This window comes from Rhinoderma darwinii, chromosome 2, assembly GCF_050947455.1.
Source record: "Rhinoderma darwinii isolate aRhiDar2 chromosome 2, aRhiDar2.hap1, whole genome shotgun sequence".
NCBI classification, from domain to species: Eukaryota; Metazoa; Chordata; class Amphibia; order Anura; family Rhinodermatidae; genus Rhinoderma; species Rhinoderma darwinii.
Window position 1 is genome coordinate 366448875 of NC_134688.1, and position 27137 is coordinate 366476011.

Here is a 27137-nt window from a genome sequence, read left to right on the forward strand (position 1 = left end):
TGTCAAATATGCAAATGTTGCTGCAGATTTGTTGCATAATTGCGGCGAATTTGCAGCGGAAAAAAACTGCGACGTCTGAACATGCCCTTACTGGTGGCAAAGCGAATACAATGTGTTATACACAGTTCAAGACCTGAGATGGCGGTGCATATTCTGTACTTGAGTGTATGAGTTTTGCCCTGTGTGTTCCTATAATTCAGTCGTCCACACACAAACATGATATAACTTTCATACAGTTCAGATGCCGTCAGCAAACATGAGGATGGCACACACATTCCATGCAGATTATGGTCGGGTCTGGTTCAAAGCTACAGCCCACTTGCTGCAAAATAGTTGGACTCGCCATATGCATAAAACATAGAAACGACTAGGTAAGCATTTTGCTTTTAATTAGTTTTACATATATTAGAATATATGGGCTAAATAAATTATGAGATATTTATGGCTGTTTATGGATATTTATGAGATTAATATGGCTCACAATCTAATTTCCCTATGCTAGACATGCACACTAGGACTAAATTCATTAGAAGCCAACTAACTTATAAATATGATTTTGAAGCGTAGGATGAAACCGGAGATTCTGAAAACCAAGACAAACACAGTGAGAACAAGCTTCATAGAGATGTTGCCTTGGACCCAGAACCCCAGTGCCGCAAGATAATCCTTGTGGTAACAGGTAGGCTCACGCAATTTGATGAAAAAGTGCATTTACCCACAGCTGGTCCAAGAAATCTCATCTGCAATTTACTAATGCTGATGTTGATGGACAGTCAGGCACATTACGCACACATGTTGACAATGATTATGCACATACATGCCAGTAGGTGCTTACATTGTTATCACCAAAGTGCTCCTGTTGCTTTTCAACAGGCAGTACCGGAGGATATGCCACCAGACCTGCCATGCATCCACGCTGTGGACCATTGTGTCAGTCTATTAGGTACATTTTACTTAATTTAGTACATTTTGTATTTGGATCATGAACATATGCTTATGCCTCATATCATTTAAAGGTCTTGTACAGGATTAGCTGCTTTCTTCCAAAAATAGCATCACACCTGCCCAAGGGTTGTGTCAGGTATTGCAGATTAGCTCTATGTTCAATGCTTTTGTCAGGTCCGTATTTCACACCGAATAACCACCTCTGTAAATTGAAAGCTGAAGGCATGCCTGGAAAGAAGTACACCACACAAATGTCTGAGGTACAGCTTCAATGTCAGCCAGGAGGAACTGAACTTTATTCAGAACAAAGAAACACACACAGAGAAGACACATGCCCCTCCCTATAGATGTGTGACTTGCTTAAATTCTATTCGCTCCCCAGCTGTAACTTTTCCTATACATTCTTCTGCACACTCCTCTTTGCATTCCAGGGGGCGGTGTCTTCCATAGGTGTGTCCGACATGAACAAAGAACTTGTTATATATATCAGTATATTACACAAAGAACTGAAATGTATATACATATGTGTGAGGATAATATTTTTCAGACAATATACATAGTAATGATCCCTGACAGTCCCCCCTAAAAATATTATTACTCTATCCCTGAGTCTTGCCTAGCAACCTACCACTGACCACTCGAACCAGGCGGGTAGGGGTTTTGGATTTCTTCACCAGCTTGAGACGAGCTACTCCTGATGAGTAACCCCCCTTTGTACCTGGACTTCCAAGGTGTCGGAGTGGTCCTAACTTTCCCTATTCTCCTCTGGATACAGGATGGTTGTCTTGATATAATCTACAAACCACTGCTGGTTGTAATATATATATATATATATTAATCCGGTCTACATTTTTATTAACAGTAATAATTGTCGCACTGTCACTTAGTGTCCTAATGGGACTTTACCCCTGCAGATATGACAGGTCATGGGCAGCACAGTGACCTTCACCTCACACCTTCACATAAAACTCCTCAGATTGTAATTTGCAGTACCGTGGCATATTTACACACATTATAATTATAAACCTCAGACATTATAAACAATAGGGCCTCAGCTAATAACATAATGCTATCACCAATCTCATGCTATCACCCTCAGGTCTCGGGTCCCATCAGTTCATTGCCAGTCCTGTACACCATCGTCTTCTTCTTCTCCTGTCTTCTGCTCTTCACTGACTGTCACCCTCAGGGTAACCCACACAATTGTGGAGTCAGACTACGTTGGTGTCCAGTGGGGGAGTTATTATTACCCCCTCCTGGTCACTTACTTATCAAAACACTTGATCCTGCTGACGGATTCACTCAGGTCTTTGGTCTTTACTTTGCTGATGTCATCAGGACTTGGTTTGGTCCTTCTCATCTGTCCGACACCGTCTCCTTTAGTTTACGTCATCAGGCTGTACATAGCACCGCATGTTGTGAGCCTGGGGTGAGATCCCACGTAGGCGGATTAGTGGAGTTGTATTGTGACTATCAAACCCTCCGCATCTGTACTCTTCCTCTGGCAAGTTACTCGTCTGGGCGGCCGCTTAGAATTGTGACACTGCCGTCAGTTCATGATAAACGCGTTGTACTGGCTCAGGCTGTGCCTGCCGCATCTCAGTGATGGAGTTCATCATATTAAAAGTCTTCTAGTTCATGTTTACTGGCACTTGCTGGGGACCCCCAACTCTTGTCAATTGTTAAAATAAATACTAATCTGGTGATAACATCATCCGCATACATTATAAACGTTGTTCTAAGTACATACAATAATGTCAGGCCCCTAAATGACATCAAACACCTTTATATAAGGAAAAACTTCTCTGTTACAATGGACAGGGCACCTAGAAGATGTGTAACTTACTGGGTACATTTCATTTGCACTTGGTGATACCCTTTCAGCAGGATTTGTACCTTGATCTCAGCTGATTGCCTGGAACATCTCCACCTCACAGAAAGATACACAGATTCCACATGTTTATCTGACAAGCGTCTTAAATCTATTTTTCTTACTCTAATCTGGTTCGTTCTACCTGGGAAGGCCTCTCAAGGTCGGTTCTCTTCGTGGGAGGCGGGTATGATAAGGTTGGCACCGGTCTGCCAGGACTGTTCTGTAGGCAAATCAAACAGCTCTAACAGAATTTAGCAGCGACAGCTGTAAAACCTGGGACATACCAATTAGATCTTACCAAATCGATCCTTGCAGTCTTGGGGCATATGTGAGGTCATACACCATCAAAACAAGTGCCATCAAGAGTGAATTGGGTGGTACCGGTTCACCTTCCTTTATCTGTCCACATTCTGTTAGAATCTGGTTCTCCCGCCTTCCGCTCCCAGTTGGACACTTCCTGTGGAGAACAAGCTTTTTCATTGCATAAACATTAATTGATCTTAATCAGATAATTCAATTGAAGAAAAACATTAACAAATAACATCTTTACATTAAACGTTCACACTGGTCAGTAACTAAAACTTACAAACTGATTCTCCTTCTTTATATACATATCTATACTTACACATATACACTGCACAGAATTCTCTGCTCTAAAATTTCCCTTTCACAACAAAAATAAAAATAAACAAATAAAAATGTTTTCTAATGGGAATATCCCACTTCTGTACCTTTTATCTGACGCATGACTCTAATAGTCCAATGCTAAGGCTGGTCCAGAACTTTACATAAAACTTAACCTCAATATTTAATATTCCCACTAAACTTTTTAAATACAGTTATTAAACAAACTAACTTTGGGACAATGTCTAGAGAACTGCTGACATCTTATCATTGTACAAACACCAGTTCAATACTTGGGATAACATTGTTCCCCTGTCACTTACACACAACGTCTGTAGTGGGGAAAATACAGGCCGGGCTTCAGGCCCACCGAGAACAGGTCTACACACATGAGCACTTTGTCATACACTTCTACCTCGGGTAGTTGTATGTTCTGCAGTCGCTGGGACGGGTAATCTGGCCGGGCTGCACTTTTCACAGGTACCTTTGCTGTTTTACCTATGTCATGCCGTGCGCACATCATGCCGGCTGCTACAAACCTAGTGGTGGCATTATTGTATCCAGGGACAAGCCAATTTACTGACACCTGGCCGCACATACTCTTTTTGTCAGGTCTGTCTTCTCTCGCTCTCTCAATTGGCTTACCCGATGATCCAATAAAGTTCCTACTACCAATGGGCCCATAATTGTGGGCGATGCCAAAAGCGTACCTAGAGTCAGTGTAAATGTCGGCCGTCTTACCTTCTGCCAGGTTACAAGCCTCAGCGAGCACCTCCAGCTCCGCTCCTTGAGATGAACAAGAAGGTGAGAGTGGTTTCTGGGTAATTTACCTGGTGCCTCGTATCCTGTCTTGTACATATTGTATAATAAAATATCTCTTTATTACAAATTTACATTAAAAACCCATGTCACATATAGATAGAACATCTCAAAGGGGTGGCGTCTTCATTCTCTAAAATAAAACCAAATGTTATACACTTCTCCACACTCATCTGATAATCACGAGCACTTTGAGAATCTCACTTTTATCAGGTTCTGCAAATACTTGATTAATACAAAAACAAATAAAAAGAAAACATTTCCTAAAAACTTGACATCAAATTAACAATATCCAGACAATTTTTGTTTTGCCTTCTCCCTCATCTAAATCCATAAAGACTTGTGTGAGTGACGTCACCTCTGCCTCCTGTGTAAATTTGCTGGAGGGGGATGGTATCTTACACAACCATCTACACAAACCTCAAAATGTAGGTTACTCTCATACACATTTAATCTGGATTACTCATTGGGGTCTCTTACACATTTTTAGATCTTCTGAAACCAAATTAATTAACTCAAAACAAACCAAAATTGTACCTGATCAGTTCCTTCACCATTCCCCCCTTTGTGGACTCTGCGAAAGTAATGTAGCAGAGTTCAAAACTACATCTCAACATAACACTAATTTAACCCCCTGTAATGTGCAACAGCCTGAAACAAAAATGACTTTTTCCTGACGAAAATACATTTGATCTTTACAATGACATAACTCATGTGTGAAATCAAAAACAAAACAATTGTAGTTAGTTATTCAATAAAACAATATTATCTCTGATAACATTAATTACTGCAAACCAATAAACTGTATATAAAAATAGGGAACGGTGGGGGCACATACATTTTCAAAACCCCGTGTCTCACAGTATCTGTAGTTTAATACATCTGAATTAACATCAAAACACATGAAATCTGATCATATCAGAACACATAAATATCGTAACTTTTATCAACAACAGCGCATGCGCAAAAGAGAAGAAATTTATTTAGGTTTGTAGACATTACTGATATATATATATCTCAGCAGTGCATATTGAAATCCCTTTGTCCCATCAGCACTGCAGACTGCACCCAGTCAGCCCCCCCTCCTCCTCCTCCTCCTCCCAAACACAGCACACTTTAGAGGGGAGGGAGGGGGGGTCACAAACTCACAGCTTCTCACAATCTTAACACTTTCAATGCCGGCAAAACAACATACGTATCTGCAATCATTCATCACACCATTGTATAGGAATTATCTACGTTAATGTTTAACCATACAATCTGTCGGCCACCATCTCTATATTATGATGACGTGTTGCTTCATCAGTGAACTAGACTGGAACTTCTGTAAATAGAAAAAAAAACACTACAAATTACAAAATTAACAAGGTGATTATTTCATACTGATTTGGTTGGGCCGGGCGTGGCCACATCAGGGGCAGGGGGGGGCAGCCTCTCCCATTGGAAACACAGTGCGCAGCTGTGAAGGGGGGGTGGTTTCCCACCCACAATGAGGACACACTCAACATGAGGTACGGACGCCATTACCGGGCGTTGGCTGGTCCTGTTTTCTAATACATATAACATACAATACCTTTCTTATTCCTAACTTCCATTCACTTCACCAAATCATGAATAGGATCGGGTGATCCTGATGATTTGAATATGGACCGTAAACCATCCATTCTAACAGTCTATATTATACACGTAATTTATATAACAATTTTCGATCTGCAACTCTTGGTCTGGCAGGAAATAATATAATTTCACAGTCTCCAACGCTAAGTCTCGCCGAAATAGTATAATCTCTAGTCTGCAATGTATTTATCATTACATCTCGCTAGAATTATAAAAATCTTTAATTAGACTCTCAAAAATATTCAATTAGACTCTCTGGCCTCGCTGGAAATATTAAAATTCCACAGTCTGCAGCTCTCTGGTCGTGTTATATAACTTTATCTATTTAGACTCTCTGGCCTCGCTGGAAATATTAAAATTCCACAGTCTGCAGCTCTCTGGTCGTGTTATATAACTTTATCCAGTCCCTAACTACCCAGAGGATGGTTAGTCGGGCGCGACTAGGGTCTCACAGGTTTTCAACCTCACAGCGGAAAATATCACCTCTGTCGCCTGAGATAATCCAGGAAATCAACAAAAAGGGTTCTACAGATCGCTACAAGACTGCCCACTAACACAGATAAGACGAAGATTTATAAAATCAATTCGCTTACCGTGTTATTGCGGAGGTGATCAAATTCCTTCAGTGGGCAACTTTGAGTCCTCTGTTTCACCCTGTGATTGTCGACTGTCCGGATTTTGATTTTTCCTCGAGTGAGGTCCTGGGTTTCGGCACCAAATGTCAGGTCCGTATTTCACACCGAATAACCACCTCTGTAAATTGAAAGCTGAAGGCATGCCTGGAAAGAAGTACACCACACAAATGTCTGAGGTACAGCTTCAATGTCAGCCAGGAGGAACTGAACTTTATTCAGAACAAAGAAACACACACAGAGAAGACACATGCCCCTCCCTATAGATGTGTGACTTGCTTAAATTCTATTCGCTCCCCAGCTGTAACTTTTCCTATACATTCTTCTGCACACTCCTCTTTGCATTCCAGGGGGCGGTGTCTTCCATAGGTGTGTCCGACATGAACAAAGAACTTGTTATATATATCAGTATATTACACAAAGAACTGAAATGTATATACATATGTGTGAGGATAATATTTTTCAGACAATATACATAGTAATGATCCCTGACACTTTCTTGTCTTAAGGAGAAGTCATAATGGCCACAGTGTACATTTTATATCCCACCAATACTACATGGATCGGTAGTTTAAGAGAAATGTGTGTTGTTCTAATGCAGGAGTCAGCAACCTTCCGCACTCCAGCTGCTGTGAAGCTACAAGTCCCAGCATGCCCTGACAGCCTTTGGTTGGAATAGTAATTAGTGCATGCTGGGAGTTGTAGTTTTACGACAGTTCGAGTGACGAAGATTGCTGACCCCTGTTCTAATGCCTAGTATCACTAGTAGAAGTTTAGTTCTCCCAGATGTGATATAATGCACATTTAAATAAAGTTATAGGAGCAAAAGACAAAAAGGGACACATATAGTCAGAAATATCAAAGTATCAATAGACTGACGTTATGAAAATTAGATTTGGGACTACAAATGCCCAGTACTGCATTTGTAATGAGGCAGTAAAAGGCATTAGAAATTGTTCACACTTTAGGTCAGTCAAGATTACTCAGATTACATGTCTATGAAGAAATCCACATTAATGTCCATAACAGTATATGACTAATATTATTAGAAATGAGAGTTGTCTTATAATGGAGTTTTGTGAATAACCATAGCCAGAGACCAGAACTCGAAGAATGGATGTAATTTTGCATGGGAGAGCAGAGCAATGGTATACTGCAAATTTCATTGTACACCGCTTTGTGAAAAATCTGATGTCATAGAGCCCCAGAATCCTAACTTCAGCTATTTTTCCTTTTTTTTGTTTGCTGTTTCTTCCTTGCTAGCCAACAAGCTGTAGTATTAACTTAGCCAATACATGAATCAGAAGCCATAGGTCAAAAGGTATAAAAATCGGAACCTGGAGAAGGAATTCAAGAGTAGAATCTCTAGAATACAGTAACTTCCTCCCTTGATGATGTCATAACTGACCATAATTGCCCAGCCTGCTTAGCTGCTAGGAAGTTCACTAGGGAGCTACCTATATATTTTATTAATGTGTACTTTTAATATCCATTATTTATGTGTTTTAAAATATATATTGTTCATAAATAGCCTAAAAACCTGTGGCTCTCCAATTGTTCCATAAAATTACAAGTCCCAGTATGCAGCTTAAATGGCATGCTGAGACTTGTAGTCTCACAACATCTAAAGAGTTATAAGACACATACATTCTTATTTATGGCACCTTTAGCTAGCACACGCTTTGGACTTCTTCCTACACCTTACAAAATAAATACGTCCTTCCCTTTAGGACGGATTCACACGAGCATGTGCATTTTGCACGTGCAAAAAACGCTGCGTTTTGCGCGTGCAAAAGGTCTGTGTGTCATCAGTATATGGTGCGCGGCTGTGTGATTTTCGTGAAGCCGGCATCATGGTGACACTCTGGTTTTCTGTTTACAAACAGAAAAGCACGTGGTGCTTTTCTGTTTTCATTCATAGTTTTGACTACTGTAGCGTGCATCACACGCGGCACACGGAAGTGCGTCCGTGTGCCGTGCGTGGTTTTCACGCACCCATTGACTTCAATGGGTGCGTGATGCACGAAAAACAGGCAAATATAGGACAACGGTGCACAATGAAGTTTTAATTTTTGGCTGGAGTATCGCTTTAAATTGTAACTTTAAGTCCTACATTGGAAATTGACATATAAACTATGAAAATAAGATTCATTGTTCAGATTTAGGCCACGTTCAGACGTGGCGGAATTTTTCCACTGCAAACGTTGGTGCAGATTTGGGGAAATTACACAACGAATCTGCATCAACATTTGCATATTTGACAGGTAATTCAGACGTTGCAAAAAACACAGCGGACTTGCCACAGATTTCAGTTTTTGCATTGCAAAGGCTGAAATACGCAGTGAAATTCCGCTTCTTCTCCGCAACAGACAATGCATGCTGTGGACTGAAAATTCTGCACCGCAGCCTATGGTCCGCAGCGGAGTTTTCCGCAACGTCTGCATGAAGATAACTAAAAAGGTGTGGAAACCAATGGACAAACTGTCTGCTAAGGATTTCCAATGCGGACTGTCTGCAGCGGAATTCCACAGCAATTCCGCCACGTCTGAATGTGCCCTATAAGATAACCTCTGACTCCATCAGAAACAAAATTAAAGCACATATCTTGTTCTATTAATTTTCTGGCAGAAATAACTATCAGCAACTAGATACATCTCATTTATTGCTGTCTAACCTGATGTTCCGCCTTCAGTTCTGTTAAAATAAGTCATTTATTACCTTTTCACCTCATCAGAGACAATTCAATCTGCAACAAACAAAAAAAGTCCTGAGAAAATGTCGTAAGGAAGCTGTAATTTGGTCGAATATTGCATCATTATCCACCCCTGAGTCTATGACGGGCACTTTAACAAAGTATGACAGCACTTTTCCCTTAGATTAAAGTTCCTTTTGGCTTCTATCACGTAAATTTCAGACAGCCACATTTTCAGCTCCATGTTAGGGTATGTGCACACACACTAATTACGTCCGTAATTGACGGACGTATTTCGGCCGCAAGTACCGGACCGGACTCAGTGCAGGGAGCCGGGCTCCTAGCATCATAGTTATGTACGACGCTAGGAGTCCCTGCCTCTCTGCAGGACAACTGTCCCGTACTGTAATCATGTTTTCAGTACGGGACAGTTGTCCTGCAGTGAGGCAGGGACTCCTAGCATCGTACATAAGTATGATGCTAGGAGCCCGGCTCCCTGCACTGTGTTCGGTCGGTACTTGCGGCCGAAATACGTCCGTCAATTACGGACGTAATTAGTGTGTGTGCACATACCCTTACAGTTGCAACAACTATACCCTGTGATTCTTCTGAACTGAACCTAGATCACTAATAAACTCTATAGTGATCTATTTGGTTTAGTAGAACCACACAGTGTCTGAGTGTTTCAGACGTAAATGCAGCCATATTACAGCCATCTAAAATGGGACTTACTCACAAAAAAACCTTTTAAACTAAAACCTCTATTTACATTTTTTGCCTTAGGCCCTGTTCACACTGAGTTTTTTTGGAGCTGATTTTGACGCGGAAACCGCATTGGAATCAGCACCAAAAAACGGTCCGAAATCACCCCCCCCTCCCCATTGATTTCAATGAGAGGCAGAGGCATTTTTTATCCCGTGCGGCTTCTAGCCTCTCACAAGAAAACAAAGAGGCATGTCGTTTCGTCTCTGACCACCCATTGAAATCAATGGGAGGCAGAAAGAACCCATAGCACTCATTTCTGAGCGTTTTTCACAGCGTTTTTTGCCCATGGTACTTGCATTAGCTGCAATGGCCGCAGTCGAAAAACAGGGCAAAAAAGTGCAGGCAAGTCAAAATCTGCCTCAAAATTCCTATGAACAAGGCCTTTAAAGGGTTATTGTACCATTCATTATTATGTCACTGAGACGTGTTAGAAATTAACATTGATGGAGGTCTTGTCTATTGATGGGTATTCCATAACCTAGGATTTCTAAAACGGCAAATGCCGTTGATTTATATCATGGGGGTGGGGGGTGTATCACATCACTGGGTATGCTCGCTCTTGTGGAAAGTGGAGAACAACATAAAAGACCGTTATTAAAGGGGTTATCCAGGATTTAAAAATTGATGGCCATCAATATTAGATTGGCTGGGATGCCGAGACCCTCACCAATCAGCTGTTTGAATGGGCCGTGGCACTTGTAAGAGTGCTGCATGCTCTTCATTGTTTACATAGGTTTCATTCCTGTTCATACTTTCACACGCCTTTACTTATGTAGCGGCTCTGGGAGGAATTTCAGCATTGTCCCATTCACTTCAATGGTACAATGCTGCAATACCTAGCACAGTTGCTATGAAAGTAATATAACAATGCCACGGACCCTTAAAACAACTAATCGGCAGGACTGCCAAGAGTCGGGCCCCCACTAAGCTAATATTTTTGGCCTTTTCTAAATATTAAAATCAGAATTGTCTTTAAATTATATGCAAGTTGACAAATATCTTGGTTAAGAATACCAAAACGCCCTCATCTGCACACACTTGAGGACAATTTTCAACCACTTTTGATATTGAGAAATAAATAATGTCCAGTACAACTGTATCACTAATATTTTATTCTGTTCCTCTTTATAATGTATATGAATAAATAAATGTTCTACAAACTGTCCTTGGTGGGTAAAGAACACAAGAAAAATGGTTGCAATATAAGTTTATATAGATTTTTAAAAAAATATTAAAGCAGTATACACATCATACAAGCAAGTTTACAAAATGAGGTTGTCACAGTCACATCCAAAGTCCTCCATAGCCAGAATCAGTCTCCATTTTTAGATTTATTTTACTTTTGAAGTTGGCAAAGGAGATCTTCATTGTGTACATGTTCATCAAAGAGAAAATCCCCATGGCCTTCCAAGCAGCTTCATAAAGATTGTTGACTTACCAGTTCAAACATATTCCCATAAATTTAATTGCCGTAATCCAAGCATGAGGATGTCTCTAACCATAAAAATGTCAAAGTGTGCATGATAAGTGCAGCTACATCCTTCCAGTGAATTGTATCCATGATTCTGAAAGTGGAGAACTGCCGTTCCTGTCAATGCAGGAGTTCCCAAATATTAGATTATTTGGAGACTTCAGTACTGTTACTTTAATTTTGCTTTTATCATCAATATATGTATGTATGTATACTTGTAGCACATTGATCAAAAAGACTTGCATATAAGGACCAGACTCCATTAATGATAGAAGCCACACAGCAGGAGAAAGCTGTAAAGCAGCAGATTGGTGAATACTGCTAGTAGACCAGGAATCACAATTTGAGAACCATTTATTTTATTGCAAATTTCTCATTCGAAACGATTGGTTCTTAGCTGGCCTTTGTCAAAAGGTCCACGCTGCATCCTGGGAAATATAGTCTTGTCTTTAGTGCCTTGCAGAATTACTTAAATAAGAAGCCATGCAGCCATACTACACTTATACCCAGAATTCTGCGGGGCCCGGGACTTCTTGTCCGACGAGCAGACCTTGCTTAATATCAGGTCTGGTCAAGCCATTCCGCCCTTTTTGGGGCTTTGCACGTATGCACATCTACTGTCTCCTCACATTCCTTACAGCGCACGGCACAACACCAGTGGAATTTGCACTCGCATTTGGTTGTCCGGGTAACTCGGGTGGTGTCATAGCCCCTCCCACAACACATTACTTCACAGCCATCTGTCCCGCGGGAGACTTTGTCACATACTCTTCCTGCCGTGCCCAGGGAGCCTAGAAAAAGAGTAGCAAGTTAAAATATTTGGTTTATAGAAAAAAGATGTGGTTATTCAAAACCATACCTAAACATACCCAAAATTGCAATATAATATAGCACGGTGACATTCCTGATAAAGAATATTGAAAAAGAAAAAGAAAAAAATGTTCCAGGAATATAGCTAGGCACTCTTGGGTTGGATAAAATTTAACAGAGTATTTTATTTATAAATCCAGATAGTACCGGCAGTATAATTTATACAACAATAGTTTAAAATATTATTCTCCTGGCCAGGAAAAAGAGACATATAATAGCACCTCTATGCTTCTATAATATCACCTCTTATGTATGTATGTAAACATCATATATGCATGGAACAAATTTGAGAAGATAACAATTTTCAACACCAAAAACGCTGGGTTATGTTCACACTTGCGTTTTTCAACCATATATGTTGTTTTTGTCACAAAGTGTGATTCTGCCTTGCCGGGCCCATGTCTTTCGGAGTGCAGTGGCGAATGCCCGTGGAGATCGAGAGGCTTGGATGAAATGTATGGCCATACAGGTGAATTTTGCCTTTTATGAAGATCTTGACCTTCCATCTATTTGGATCGACTGCTCTCATGCAAGGATTCCTAGCATTCGCTGGCTGTTCAAGGTCTGTGAAAGGTCTCTCTATCACCATAAGATATACACAAAAATCAAGGATCCGCTTATGAGGGAAAAAGATATGCGGCAAATTATATCCCCTTAACATATGGGACTGTTTTCCTATTTTTGAGATTTATACTTCTTATAAAAAGAATGTCTTCAAAACATCATTACCAACCACTCTATATAGGAACTCTGGCCACTTTGTGACAAAAACAACATATATGGTTGAAAAACGCAAGTGTGAACATAACCCAGCGTTTTTGGTGTTGAAAATTGTTATCTTCTCAAATTTGTTCCATGCATATATGATGTTTACATACATACATAAGAGGTGATATTATAGAAGCATAGAGGTGCTATTATATGTCTCTTTTTCCTGGCCAGGAGAATAATATTTTAAACTATTGTTGTATAAATTATACTGCCGGTACTATCTGGATTTATAAATAAAATACTCTGTTAAATTTTATCCAACCCAAGAGTGCCTAGCTATATTCCTGGAACATTTTTTTCTTTTTCTTTTTCAATAAAATATTTGGTTGCCTTAAATTACAATGACAAAAAGGGTTAAGTAAAAAAGCATTTGAACCTGATAGGATTTAGGCCTTCTGCAAACAGGACGGAAATGCTGTGGAATTTCCATCCAAAATGTTCTGCAGCGTTTATGCAAGATAAATAGACATGCTGCAGATTGATAATCCGCCCTGAAGGACAATTTCCGCATGTGTTTTCTGTTCAAATCTTATCCACGTTGCTGTTACTGTAATACGCTGTAAAATTTCACAGCATTTCTATCCTGTGTAGGAAGTCTGAGGAGGACAGCATAATGTCTAATAATTTAGGCTAGGTTTACACCATATTTGGGCTCTTTTTTCTATATACATATGGCATTCTCCTGTTGTAATTGTCTAAAGAACCCATAGACTATCATTATCCAAACGTGCCAAAATACTGTCCTTTTAGCTTACGTTTGGCTGGTTTATGTTGCCATGCTTTCAATACAAAAATGTATAAAGAAAATGTATACTGCGCTGTATGGATTTTTTTTCCAATGAGAGTCAATGGCAGAAGTATGCAACTGTATAGGCATACAGTCGCAGATGTCTGGGGCATACATTTAGTGAAACATTTCAAATGATCCCACTGAATGTCATGCCCAAAAGCAGTGTTAGGTTAGCCTTAGACCTACTTATTTTGTAGACTGATGGCAACCTTTGTATTAGTTTGTGTAAGGGACAAGACTTGTATTTTTAGTTATTTTCTTACGAAGAAAACAATTCAGAATTTTTATATATTGTATACACAGGAAGGAATTAAGGCTGAGATTGCTGCCAGATAGTGTCCATGAAATTAACTTCATATACATTTTAAAATCATGAAAGTTATATCTATACCAAATCTGAAGTCACAATAACATTTACAGTTCAGTTCCATCAGCACCAGGAGCCAAATATACAGCATACTGGGAAGTTGGTCATTACAGTACCTTTTTAAAAAAAAGTTAATTACAAAAATTTACAGTCGTTTTGCAGTCCATTTTAATAAATCATAATATATATGACCATCTCTACCACCATTGACTCAACAACAGAAAAAATTGTGGTGAAATTTTTTTCCCAGGTTGAAAAAAACTAATTTCAATTTAATGCAAACATTTGATGATAACATTTTCTTATCAGTTGTTGAAAAAAAACACAAAAAACTGCACCCACGAAAATCAAACATAAGCCTAGCTGAAAATATAAAAGGCTGTAGTGTTGATTTAAGTGTACCTCAGCTTTAATTGCCGTTTACATTATTTTTTTTTACATTTGCCTGTGTAGTTCCTCTGTTGCTATGGCTTCCCGCAAGCTATTGCTGCTTATGGGGTACCCATTGCATTAACAAATTGTCAAATGACCTAAGATCAAGATGTTCTGCATAGTCACCGCAGATCCAGGCACCTATAAAGAGTTATAAAGTACGGTTGTATAAAAAAAATTACTGTAGGTAGAACAATTTCCTATGGGATCATCCTACTTAGGTCTCTGAGCAGCTCTTGCAAAGGTGGAAGTACAAGTTAATTTACACAAAAAAGGCTATAAAGGCGTAATATACAGTAAACATTTTACTCTAAAGCTATGGGAATATGCATGATTTAGGAGATACCCCACTTATTTAGCCCTTTTAATGAAAAATTGGGACCTCTTTATGATTTTGGGCTTAGGCTTCTTCACAAATACTCTTACTCTTCATTTTGCTCATCCCATATAAATATGGTACACATTAGTGAAATATTCTAGTACACTAAATAGCATACTGTGAGACAAAGGCATAGAAAAATCCATGGCAACCAGTTATGCTTCTGTCTTTGTCCTATTTAACGGTCTGAGAGCTGACGGATATTACTTGAGTTGAGTACTATACGGATACATCTCCATGCATTAACAGCTTTCCTAAAACCCAAGGTTGCATGCTATCAAATAATCCGGCCTATGACATCACGGATTCACGACATTGTACAGTTTGTATTAGTAAATCATTCTGGGAAATCCCTTCTCTAACATAGTTGACTCAACAGTAAGTATTAAGCCTGCTTGAAATACACGAACCATTATAGCAGCAGGGAGATCCATACATCTGACAGACAATTGAATTCATGATGTCTGGCACTGGTCAATGAATCATTACAAGATTCATTTATCATTCGCATGTGTATCCACACTTGCTAAGATACCAAGGGCTTCTGCTTGGTTCTTGGAAAAAAAAAATCTGTAGTCCTAGAAGCTAAAACTTTACAGCCGTGTCACTTAATTATCTCCAAAGTATTGGTTTGACATCTCCAGGCCTTGTTCCCCATCCACGGCATGTCATGTCTAAATGGAATTGCATTCTTTTGGAAATAAACTCCTTTTCATCTTTCTCTGTGAGGTCTTCTCCATCTCCCTCCAGCAATTGGAAGAGTGAAAGGATTAAACGCCCATTGATACTACTCAGCAATGTTCCCTTTGGGCATGTGCACTTGCAAGATGATTTGAAAAATTATCTTCTCCTTGGCAAAACAAACTTCAGAGACCAGAAGAATTCTCTAATGTGGAGCTTGACTATTACCATTAAACCTTTCCCTGTCAACAACTTCATTTAGTTCATTATTTCCTTCCTCCTGTCTTTTTAGAATACCATGACTTGACTAAGGAGACAGAACTCCAGTCATCAATTATCTAGGAGATTCTGATATAGATATGCAGAAAGTTGGATTGTCTGAATTGAATAAGGAACACCCCAGGCAAAACGTATCTACTGTGTTATGACTAGTGCAGGGCCTGAGGGGGAGGTGCATAATACAGAGATTCACTTTTTGATATCCTCTCTTTGGTGTCCTTCTGATAACATATTATGGACAATTTAGGCAAAATCATGGACAGACACATTTTTTACAGACAAATTGGAAAACCAAAATGAATTCTAAACATGATAAGTAATATATGACTACATCTCAGATATTAATATGAACCCATATCAAGCACTGATATTTCCTCTACATAGTCAATTCCCTTGCCAATCATTGTATCAGTCAAAATGTTTCTGAAGAATTCTGTAGAGGTGCTAACAATTTTATATTTGGAAAACAAAATGTGGCAAAGTACCCCTACCGTATATCATAAATTACTAAAAGCAACGTGTGTTTCACATACCTATACTTCGCTTTAATGGTTACATAGATCTTAGCATTTGGTCTATGGAAAAATGCTGGTTAAGAAATTTGTGGAAGGTATTTTTTTCAAAACTGTCAAGAATTTTCAATTTCTTTATAAATGTATGCATGCACTTTAATTAATTATAACACTGGATATTATTTTATCTTGTTTCCCAGTGCTGACTCTGCCACCTTAGTCCTGCTATGGTATATTATTTCACATGCTGGGACCACATAAGTGCATAAAAGGGAACTTAATGATCAAGGCATCTTCTATAGAGATGAATGCAGTGACTGTAAACTCTGGCTTTGAACAGCAGTTGGTTGTCATGTTTCCTCTCTTCTGTGACCTTCTTTGCAGTGTTACTACCCCTTTGGTGTTGTCTTGTCATCAGTGTCTACTGGATAAGCTGGATAAAACCTCTAGCCAAGTAACTACCTTGCCTATTTGATAGCCCATTTCTTGACCTTTGGCCCTCCATTTATTACACAATGCTATCTATTCTGCTCCCATCGGTAATCCTTAACATATACACTTTTCAGATGATTTTTCAGAATAAGCTGTCATATGTGTATAATACTATTTCTGGCCATTATATGAATGTACAGGGTGGGCCATTTATATGGATACACCTAAATAAAATGGGAATGGTTGGTGATATTAACTTCCTGTTTGTGGCACATTAGTATATGGGAGGGGGGAAACTTTTCAAGCTGGGTGTTGACCATGGCGGCCATTTTGAAGTCGGACATTTTGTATCCAACTTTAGTTTTTTCAATGGGAAGAGGGTCATGTGACACATCAAACTTATCGAGAATTTCACAAGAAAAACAATGGTGTGCTTGGTTTTAATGTTACTTTATTCTTTCATGAGTTATTTACAAGTTTCTCTTTGTTTACAGCCATTGACATGTCACAGAGGTTAACACGTGAGAAGCGGATAGAAATTGTGTTGATGTCTGGTGAACGCAGTACCCGGGTCATTGCAGCAGATTTCAATGCAAGACACCCTACGAGACCACCCATCTCCCATGCTACAGTTTGCAAACTGCTTGCCAAGTTTCGTGAAACTGGTTCAGTGTTGGATTTGACCAAATGTGGACGCATGAAAACTGTCACTAATGAGGAAAATCAGTGGCTGTCCTAGCTTCATTCAGCAAGAGCCCACAGCGTAGCACTCGCCGCATGTCACTGGAGAGTGGCATCAGTCGAACATCCCTTCGGCGGATATTAGCTACTCACAAATGGCACCCTTACAAACCCCAGCTGCTGCAGCATCTCAACGAGGATGACCCAGATCGGCGCACTGAATTTGCAGAATGGGCAAAACAAAAATTGGAACAGGACCCTCAGTTTACACAGAACATTTTGTTCAATGATGAGGCAAACTTTTATGTGAATGGTGAAGTTAACAAACAAAACCACCGCTATTGGTCTGACACTATCCCACATTGGATAGATCCCTCCAAGACTGTTGGAACACAAAAATTGATGGTATGGTGTGGTATATGGGGTACAAAGATAGTGGGGCCATTCTTCATGGGTGTCAGGTCCGAGCATTCCTAGATGAACAGTTTCCTGGAAAGTGGATTGGTCGTCGTGGGCCAGTTGAATGGCCCCCTAGGTCTCCCGATCTGACCCCCTTAGACTTTTATCTTTGGGGTCATCTGAAGGCAATTGTCTATGCTGTGAAGTTTCGAGATGTGCAGCAACTGAAACTATGGCTACTGGAAGCCTGTGCTATCATTTCTTCTGCGGTGTTGCTATCAGTGTGTGAAGAGTGGGAGAAGAGGGTTGCATTGACAATCCAACACAATGGGCAGCACTTTGAACACATTTTATAAGTGGTCAGAAACTTGTAAATAACTCATGAAAGAATAAAGTAACGTTAAAACCAAGCACACCATTGTTTTTCTTGTGAAATTCTCGATAAGTTTGATGTGTCACATGACCCTCTTCCCATTGAAAAAACTAAAGCTGGATACAAAATGGCCGACTTCAAAATGGCCACCATGGTTAACACCCAGCTTCAAAAGTTTCCCCCCTCCCATATACTAATGTGCCACAAACAGGAAGTTGATATCACAAACCATTCCCATTTTATTTAGGTGTATACATATAAATGGCCCACCCTGTATATGGTTCTCTAATTCTCTGTTATCTGTTGGGTGGAGCCTAACTGCTATCATGTCTGCCATACACATTACACAGCTCTATCTATCACATATATAGAAGCTGCAGAAGCATGCAGGACATTATACAGCAGTAAGGAGCAATGTAGCTAAGAAACAGCACGGGGTGACATATAACTCTTACCAGCAGCCTGTCTCTCTCTCTCTCTCTCTCTCTCTCTCTCTCCCTCTCTCCCTGCTCCCCATCCCCTCTTCATAGACTTCTATGGGCAGTGTGTTTGTCTCTCTCACTCTGCTCTTGCTCCATCCTCTCCTTTCTATATACTTCTATTGCCAGGTTGTGAAGAGACACACCACCACTTCCTGCAGTCTGTATTCTCTGCTGTGTAACTAGGGACAGATACTGATTGACAGCAGGAGGTGTACAGCAGATTACAGGAAGGGAGACACCTAATGGCAGTAATTTCACACATAATTTGCCTGGAGAAAACAACTAAATGCTAACAGTAAGTAAATTACAAAATTGATATATATCAGGTATACTATTAGATTAGTTTGAAAAGTTAATGTCCATTTAATTTGATTATATGGACAATTTTGAATAAATAACTACTGCATCTGAATTTAGATGTTTATTCAACAGTTCACTAAAATCTTGAAGACATTTCATCATTCATACAAGAGGTTTCCAAGTCCAAATGAGTGATTGGAAAATTGTTAAAACAATTATGGATTATTTCTATTAAGGAATGGTTACTCACGACTTTTAAAACATACAAGCCATGTAACTTGGACAGTTTTCTTCTGGACCTACAAGGATACTGTTTAACCCCTACACGCACCCAGATGTGCTACTTTGGGTGATGTTTGGAGCGCGCTCCATATGCTGCGGGTGTCAGCTGTATTTTACAGCAGACACCCAGGACTAACAGCCAGGAGCAGCAATCGTGCTGTTCCTGGATGTTTCACCCCTCAAATGCTGAGGTCAATCGCGACCGCAGCATCTGAGGCGTTGAAAAGAGGGGGTCGGCCCCTACGACAGCTTATGTGATCGGGGGTGACGACGGTTGTGATTCATTAGGCTCTCTACGCCCACCTCCTGATGTCACTGTTCAATTTTTTAATTAATAAGGAATAAAGATTGGAAGTTTTACTCTAAAGCGCTGGATTCTACTTCTATTTTTCCTATGAATACACGTCAGCCAGGACGTAAATCCGAGCGCTACACCGCGGCAGTAGTGGCGAGCTGGAATTTTTATTTCTTATTTTTCACCCATTGCTTCACCTGGCGATAACAACTGCTCAGGTTCTGGCGATGTAGAGCAGATTCTCATTTAAAAAAAGAGAATGTCAGAATGGGGGTAAATATATTACTCACAACACCTCAAAAGTGGGGAATTGTCCCTACCTCTCAGCTGACCATGTTTACAAATCTTGAAAGGTCTCCAATATTTTTGAACAAATCCAGCATATTTTTATTTATTACCACTGTATATATTGTGCAATTGACTTAATAAAGGAAAAACGTATATAATTTTACATCTTGTATGACATATAGCTCTATACAGTCTTTACTCCTTCCTTCAGATTTTCATTTTCCCATTTTCCTCCCCACCTTCCAAGAGCCATAACTTCTTTTTTCGCAGATATATAGCCATATGAGGGCTTATTTTGTGCGGGATGAGTTGTAGTTTTTCCAGGTTTTCTCTATTGGTTTTTGGGTTTAGTTTTTACGGCGTTCAATGTGTGTTAAATACAACGTGTTAACTGTACTCTGCGGGTCAATACAATTACGGCAATACAAAATTTATATTGTTTTTTTATATTTTACTACTTATACAAGCAAAAAAAGAATTGTTAAAATTGTTAAAAATAATATCTGTTTTGTGTCGCCATATTCTGAGAGCCATAACTTTCAAATTTTTCCATCGATTAAATGGTATATTTTTTGTGGGATAAGCTGTAGTTTCTATTGGAACTATTTTATTGGTTACATGAGACTTCTTCATCACTTTTTATTCAATTTTTTTTGTGGGAGATTAGGTGATCAAAAAACAGCAATTCTGGTGTTGTTGTTTTTTGTTTTTTTTAAGGTATTCACTGTGTGGGTTAAATAATGTAATAAGAACTTTATATAACTGTATTTAACTTCTTTTATTAGCCCCCCTAGGGGACTTTAACCAGGAATCATTGGATCACTTGGATGATATACTGCAATATTAATGTATTGCAGTAAAATGTGATTCTGACAAGCTCCTATTAAAGGGGTTGTCTGGGCGTGGGGCGGTTTTTCATACTGATGACCTATCCACAGGATAGGTCATCAGTATATGTTCGGTAGGGGTCCGACACCAGGACCCCGCGCCGATTAGCTGTAACAGCTGCCTCCGGCACTGGAAATTATGCAGTTGTTGTTGCCGGAAGAGGCTGCCTCCAAAAACTGTATAGCGGCCGCGCTGCAACACCATTACTGAACAATTTTTGCAGTGTCGCAGAGCACATTATCCTGCTGAAAGAGGCCACTGCTATATGTTCGGTAGGGGTCCAACACCAGGACCCCGCACCGATTAGCTGTCTCCGGCACTGGAAATTATGCAGTTTTGGTGCCGGAACAGGCTGGCTCCAACCATTTTATAGCGACTGCGCTGCAACACCATTAGTGAAAAATTTTTGCAGTGTCGCAGAGCACATTATCCTGCTGAAAGAGGCCACTGCTATTAGGGAATACCATTGCCATGACTGCTGATTGGTTTTCATCAATATTTAGATAGTTAGTACATGTCAAAGTAACACTGACATGAATGCTAGGACTCAAGATTTCCCAGCTGAACATTACCCACAGCATCAATCTGTCTCCACCAAATTGATTCTTTCCATGGTTCATCCTGGAGCCATCTCTTCTCTAGCGACGCACATGCACCCGGCCGTTCACATAATGTAAAAAAAATGTGATTTATCCGATCAGACCACTTTCTTCTATTGCTCCATGGTCCAGTACTAATGCTCATGTGACCATTGTAGGTGCAGTCGGCGAGGGACAGGGGTCCGCATGGGCACTCTTACCCACCTGCGACTACACAGCCCAAAACACAGCAATCTGCGATACACTGTGTTCTGACACCTTTCTATCATAAGTATGAAAGAAAGTATCCGGCACACCAATTTGAAAAAAAGGTAATTTTTTATTTTGTTTTTAATACCATGGCGCCATGACAAAGCGGCCAGCCGCTATTACTACAAGTGCTCATCTATGCAGTATTCCCAGCACGGCTCAGTGCCTGAAGAAAGTCGTATTGACCGAAACTTTGCACTCTGCCACTGGTATTAAAAAACAAAATAAAAAAATTACCTTTTTTCCAAATTAGTGTGCCGGATAATTTTTCATACTCATCATTTGGGTTGGGCCCCTATCCATGCAAAGCCACTTCCACCCAGTATCTGGTGCTATCTGAACATGCACACAAACCTTTCTATCATAGCCAGCATAAATTTTTTCAGCAGTTTGTGCTACAGTACAGTAGCTCTTCTATGGGATTGGACCAAACGGGCTATCCTTAACCACCCCCGACAAGCATCTTTGAGTCTTGGGCGCCCATGACCCTGTTGCCAGATTACCGGTTGTCCTTCCTTGGACCAATTTGGTAGGTACTTACCATTGCATAGCAGGAACACCCCACAAGAACTGACGTTTTGGAGATGCTTTGACCCCGTTATCTAACCATCACAATTTGGCTCTTGTCCAAATTACTCAAATCTTTACACTTGCAAATTTTTCCCTGCTTACAACACATTAACTTCAAGAAATGATTGTTTACTTGCTGCCTAATATATCTCACTCTTTGACACACGCCATTGTAATAAGATAATCAATATTATTCTCTTCACCTGTCAGTGGTTTTAACCCCTTTACGACGAAGGACGGATATATCCGTCCTGTGCAGGAGTTAGTTCCCGCAAAAGGATGGATATATCCGTCCTCTGATTGCGTAGGTACTGCCACTGTACCCACGTGATCAGCGGCAGGAGCACGACTGTTATACACAGCCTGGCTCCTGCCGCAACTGCCGGAATCGAAGCGCGCTCCGATTCCGGCAGTTTAACCAATTAGATGTCTCTGTCAATAGTGACAGCGACATCAATTGTAGTGATAGATATTGCTTAGGATAGACAGAATCCGTTTTTCAAATATTTTAATCCTTTAATGTAAAAAAAAAACTTGCAGAAAGAACTGGAGCCACTGGAGCTCCCTCCCTCTGTCATCCCATCGGCGCCCCCGCAAAGAAATCGCGGGGCACCATCAGGTTTCCATGGCAACCGGGGGCATAACAAAGGCCTCCAGGTCTGTTTTCAGCAAATGCCTTTTAGGCCAGTTAAATAAAATTTGTGCCCAAAAAGTGGTTTTATTTAGTAAAAGTGTCAAAACAAATAACACATACACATATATTGTATCGGTATCCCCGTGATCGTAACGACTTGAACAATAAAATGAACACATTAATTAAACCACTGGATAAACGGCGTCCAAAAAAAACGCAAAAAACAACGGCAAAATTCTCTCTTTTCTCACATTCCACCCATAAAAAAATTAAATAAAAGTTAATCTATAAATTCTATGTATCCCAAAATAGTACTAATGAAAACTACACCTTGGACCACAAAAATCAAGCTCACATACGGCCACATTGACGGAAAAATATAAAAGTTATGACTCTTGGAATGCGGAGATGCAAAAACAAGTAATTTTTTTCTAAAAGGGTTTTTATTGTGCAAACGTAGGAAAACATATATAACCTTTACATATTTGGTATCCCCTTAATCGTGCCGACCCATAGAATAAAGTTAACATGTTATTTACGCTGCATAAAAAACGGTGCAAATTTATAACGTGAAAATCAATGCTGGAATAGCTGCTTATTTTCAATTCTCTCCTAAAATAAAGTTAATAAAAGTTAATCGATATATTATAAGCATCTAAAAATGGTGCAATTACAAAGTACAACTCGTCCCGCAAAAAACAAGCTCTTATACGGCTATGTCGACGGAATAAAAAAAAAGTTTCGACTCTTGGAATGCGACCGTGAAAAAACAAAAAATAATCCTTGGTCATTAACGCGCAAAATGGCCTGGTCATTAAGGGGTTAATGTTAGGGCAATCTCATAATAACCTTGCTTTTTAAAAAAAAAATAAGATAATTAAAATAGTAATTGTCACCTTTGTGAGCTATCAGGAGACAGTTGAACTATCCTCACACACATGAAATTGTCGGCTAAAATTGCTAGGATCCTCCAGCAAAGATCTTAAATGCAATTTGGATTATTAATTTTGTTCAGATCCAAATTTGCTAAATACAGTAGAGTGAATTTTCCCTCATTTGTGTGTGTTTCTTGTGACGCTAGCATGTCTGAGATCTTATGTCAATTAACCCGGCCATAGATATAAGCTTTTAGTTGGTGTATTCTGCCGATTTTTAACAGGATATACACCGATAAGATACCAACAGAAAGGATACCAACACAGAGTAATGTTCAAAGGGATGTTCAAAGGGATGTAAAGCAAAGTTGCTGAACTATATTAAATCCACTATGTTGAATCCTAGGTAGTGACCAAGATCTACTTGGTGCATCGATCAACAATTGACACAAGATAAACCCAAGAAAATATGATCGACTAGGCACAAAAAGTTTATAGAGAAATGTACAAAATTTTATTGAAATAAAAATATGAAACAATTAAAAACTGGAACAGGGAATGAGTCACTCAATAAAAAGACATCACAATCGATCAGAGACCGGATATGAATATTACGTAAGTATATAAACAGTATGCATGTTTTAAAGCAGCAACAGAGAATGTGTATATTCTCATACAGAGCTGTGTCTCATGGAGCCAAAGTAAATTATGACAAAAAAGGTATCCAATGAAATCCAACAGAAATGTGCAATCCAGCATACCTATATAAGGGTATATGACAACATTGCATATAGGTGTGACAGTTACCTGGATGAACGTGAAGGGTTTAACAAAAACCGCAGCCCATAATATGGATAATGCAAGATGAACACTGGAATGTCAAATGTACAGTGTACATAGGCTCACAAAATGACAGGGAAAAGACAGGTAAAGCTCAATTGCAGCTGTCTGACAAGGAAAAAATGTAAAGCATACCGGTAGACATGATAGAGGCGTGGAAGAGATGTCTGAGATCTTATGTCAATTAACCCGGCCTTAGATATAAGCTTTTAGTTGGTGTATTCTGCCGATTTTTAACAGGACACATTCCAATTGTCCCCTAACGTCTCCTTTTGGAAGTAACAGGTATCAGACAATTTTCCTGTCTGATATTTTGCTTCTTCCAGGATAAGTGGCTCCAGTGGTTTCTGCGAGTATTTTTTTTACATTAAAGGATTAAAATATTTGAAAAACTGATTCGGTCTATCCTAAGCAATATCTATCACAACAATTGATGACAATGGAACCATATTGAGACAATTTAGAATTTAGAATTACCATTAAGGGTTCTTTTCTATCCCATTAAGTGATGATGTATCGCTAGGATATGCCATCCTGAGAATGAGGAGGCCTGAGAATAAAGGGATCCAGAATATGAAAGGGCGCAGTGCTGCTTTAGGGCTGCATCCCCTTCACTGTTTTTCCTGCACAGCGGCGCTCCCGGCCACCTGCTGTGTTGGGAACGGCAGAACGACCATATTAAAGTGCATATGCCCATGCTGCAGTACCTTGCACAACAAGTGGCTGGGAGCTCCGTTGTGCAGGGAAAAACAGCGCTAAAGCAACACTAAAGCAGCGTTGTGGCTCCTTCATTCTTAAATTAGTTGGACCCCCACCAATCATAAAGTGATGGCATATCTAAGCAATATGGCATTACTTTATGAGATGGAAAACCCCTTTAAATCCATTGCTATTTTTTATGATGTCAATTTCTGAATATCTTCAGTTGTAAAAGATGAATGGTAACAGGAAAAACAGAGCTTAATCCCCTAATTTTGCCAGTGGCCCATTTTCATACTAGCAAAAAGCCATCACACAAAACATAATTTCAACCGAAAACACATCATTTTGTACATAAATACATAAGTTCTGTAAAAACTTGTGATGTAATGTCTCAACCATCAAAGAAAGCTTGCTTTGTGGCTGCTAAGTTGTTACAAGAGAACTAATTTAACATAACTACAAAAATAATAATGTCCAATAAAATGATAAAAATCTGATATATCAAAGCAGTTTTTCACTGATTACTTTTAACCAAGAAGAAGCGTCTGCCTACTTAATGTTTTGGCTGCCAGAAGATCAAACAAAGTGATACGTTTATCTTCTTAGTGGAACTGCATAAAGCCTGAGGCCATTTACAGCATTTTAGTGAAATGTTTCTCTACCAAGACAAGACAAATGAGTCTTACCTGCAGACTTGTCCATCACACAATAATCGGGAGAATTCTCAAAGTATACAAGGTCCTTTTTTGTGGGTTTTCTAAAGTTCTGATTGGCCACGGTGAAGCTAGTCCCATCTTGATTCATGGTGACCTGGATTGCTCCATTGTATTTCCTTCTAAGATAGTCCCCTGTTTTTCGAAAATCTGACATGGCCTTCCAACAAGTCCTTAATGTGCATGACCCACTGACCCCATGACACTTACATTCAAGCTTCATGAATCGTTTTACTGCCTGTTAGACAGAAGACAAGAATTAGATTTGAACATCACATGAAAATAACATTTTATAAGCACTCCGCATACATAAGGAAGCGATAAAAGCAAGCTTTTACAAATCAGTATGGTATAATAGTTCATGGCACCCAGTGGGCTGCAACTAATAGTATTGAGCTAGGCAGCGGTTTAATTTTTTTGTAAGCTCGAACTATTAAATAAATACCCAAGTGCTCCAAATAAAGTGATGCTTACGACTATGTCGTAGACTGCTCTATCTAACCTTACTAATTTATATAAACCTGATATATGACGCTATTACTGCAAAATGTTCCTTTTTTTTATCCAAAAATAATTTGTGACATAAGGGTTGACAAAGCAATTATACCACTAAACTGCTCAGAAGAGACAAGAATCTAAAATATCCAATTTGCAGATGATGCTACATCATGGGCCTAGGAAATCTGGCAGATTAATGTTTCCCATAAACCCCCTCCTCTTTAGATGTTATCTTATGACTCCCTTTGAAACCATAACTATTTATTCTCTTAGAGCAGGAGTACCATAAATTACCCAGCATGGAAATGTATTTATTGCACAAAATAGTTCTGCCTCAACCTCCAGTGGACTCTTTGCAAATCGCTTTAATAGCTGAAAAAGTTTAGACATTATGCCCAGATCTGGAGACATCTGGAAAAAGTAGGAGGGAATGTCTTTTTTTGTACTTCCACTATTTGTCAGCTGTGAGAAATTAGCTTGATGGACTTTTTGGTTTATGTCCTAAATAAATCAGCTAA

At 39.5% G+C, this 27137-nt stretch overlaps 1 protein-coding gene across 1 annotated transcript in view; it reads right to left on the reverse strand.

Annotated features, from left to right (window-relative positions):
- Window positions 1-11079: 11079 nt before the first annotated feature.
- The window catches only part of WNT2B (Wnt family member 2B), a 77509-nt gene continuing 61451 nt past the window's right edge, over window positions 11080-27137 (reverse strand). The window contains exons 4-5 of the mRNA XM_075853869.1: window positions 26095-26359; window positions 11080-12229 (exon numbers count right to left, since the gene is read on the reverse strand). Of these exons, the coding sequence (XP_075709984.1) occupies window positions 12000-12229; window positions 26095-26359 (495 nt within the window). The 3' untranslated portion in view covers window positions 11080-11999. The remainder of the gene's footprint in view (window positions 12230-26094; window positions 26360-27137) is intronic.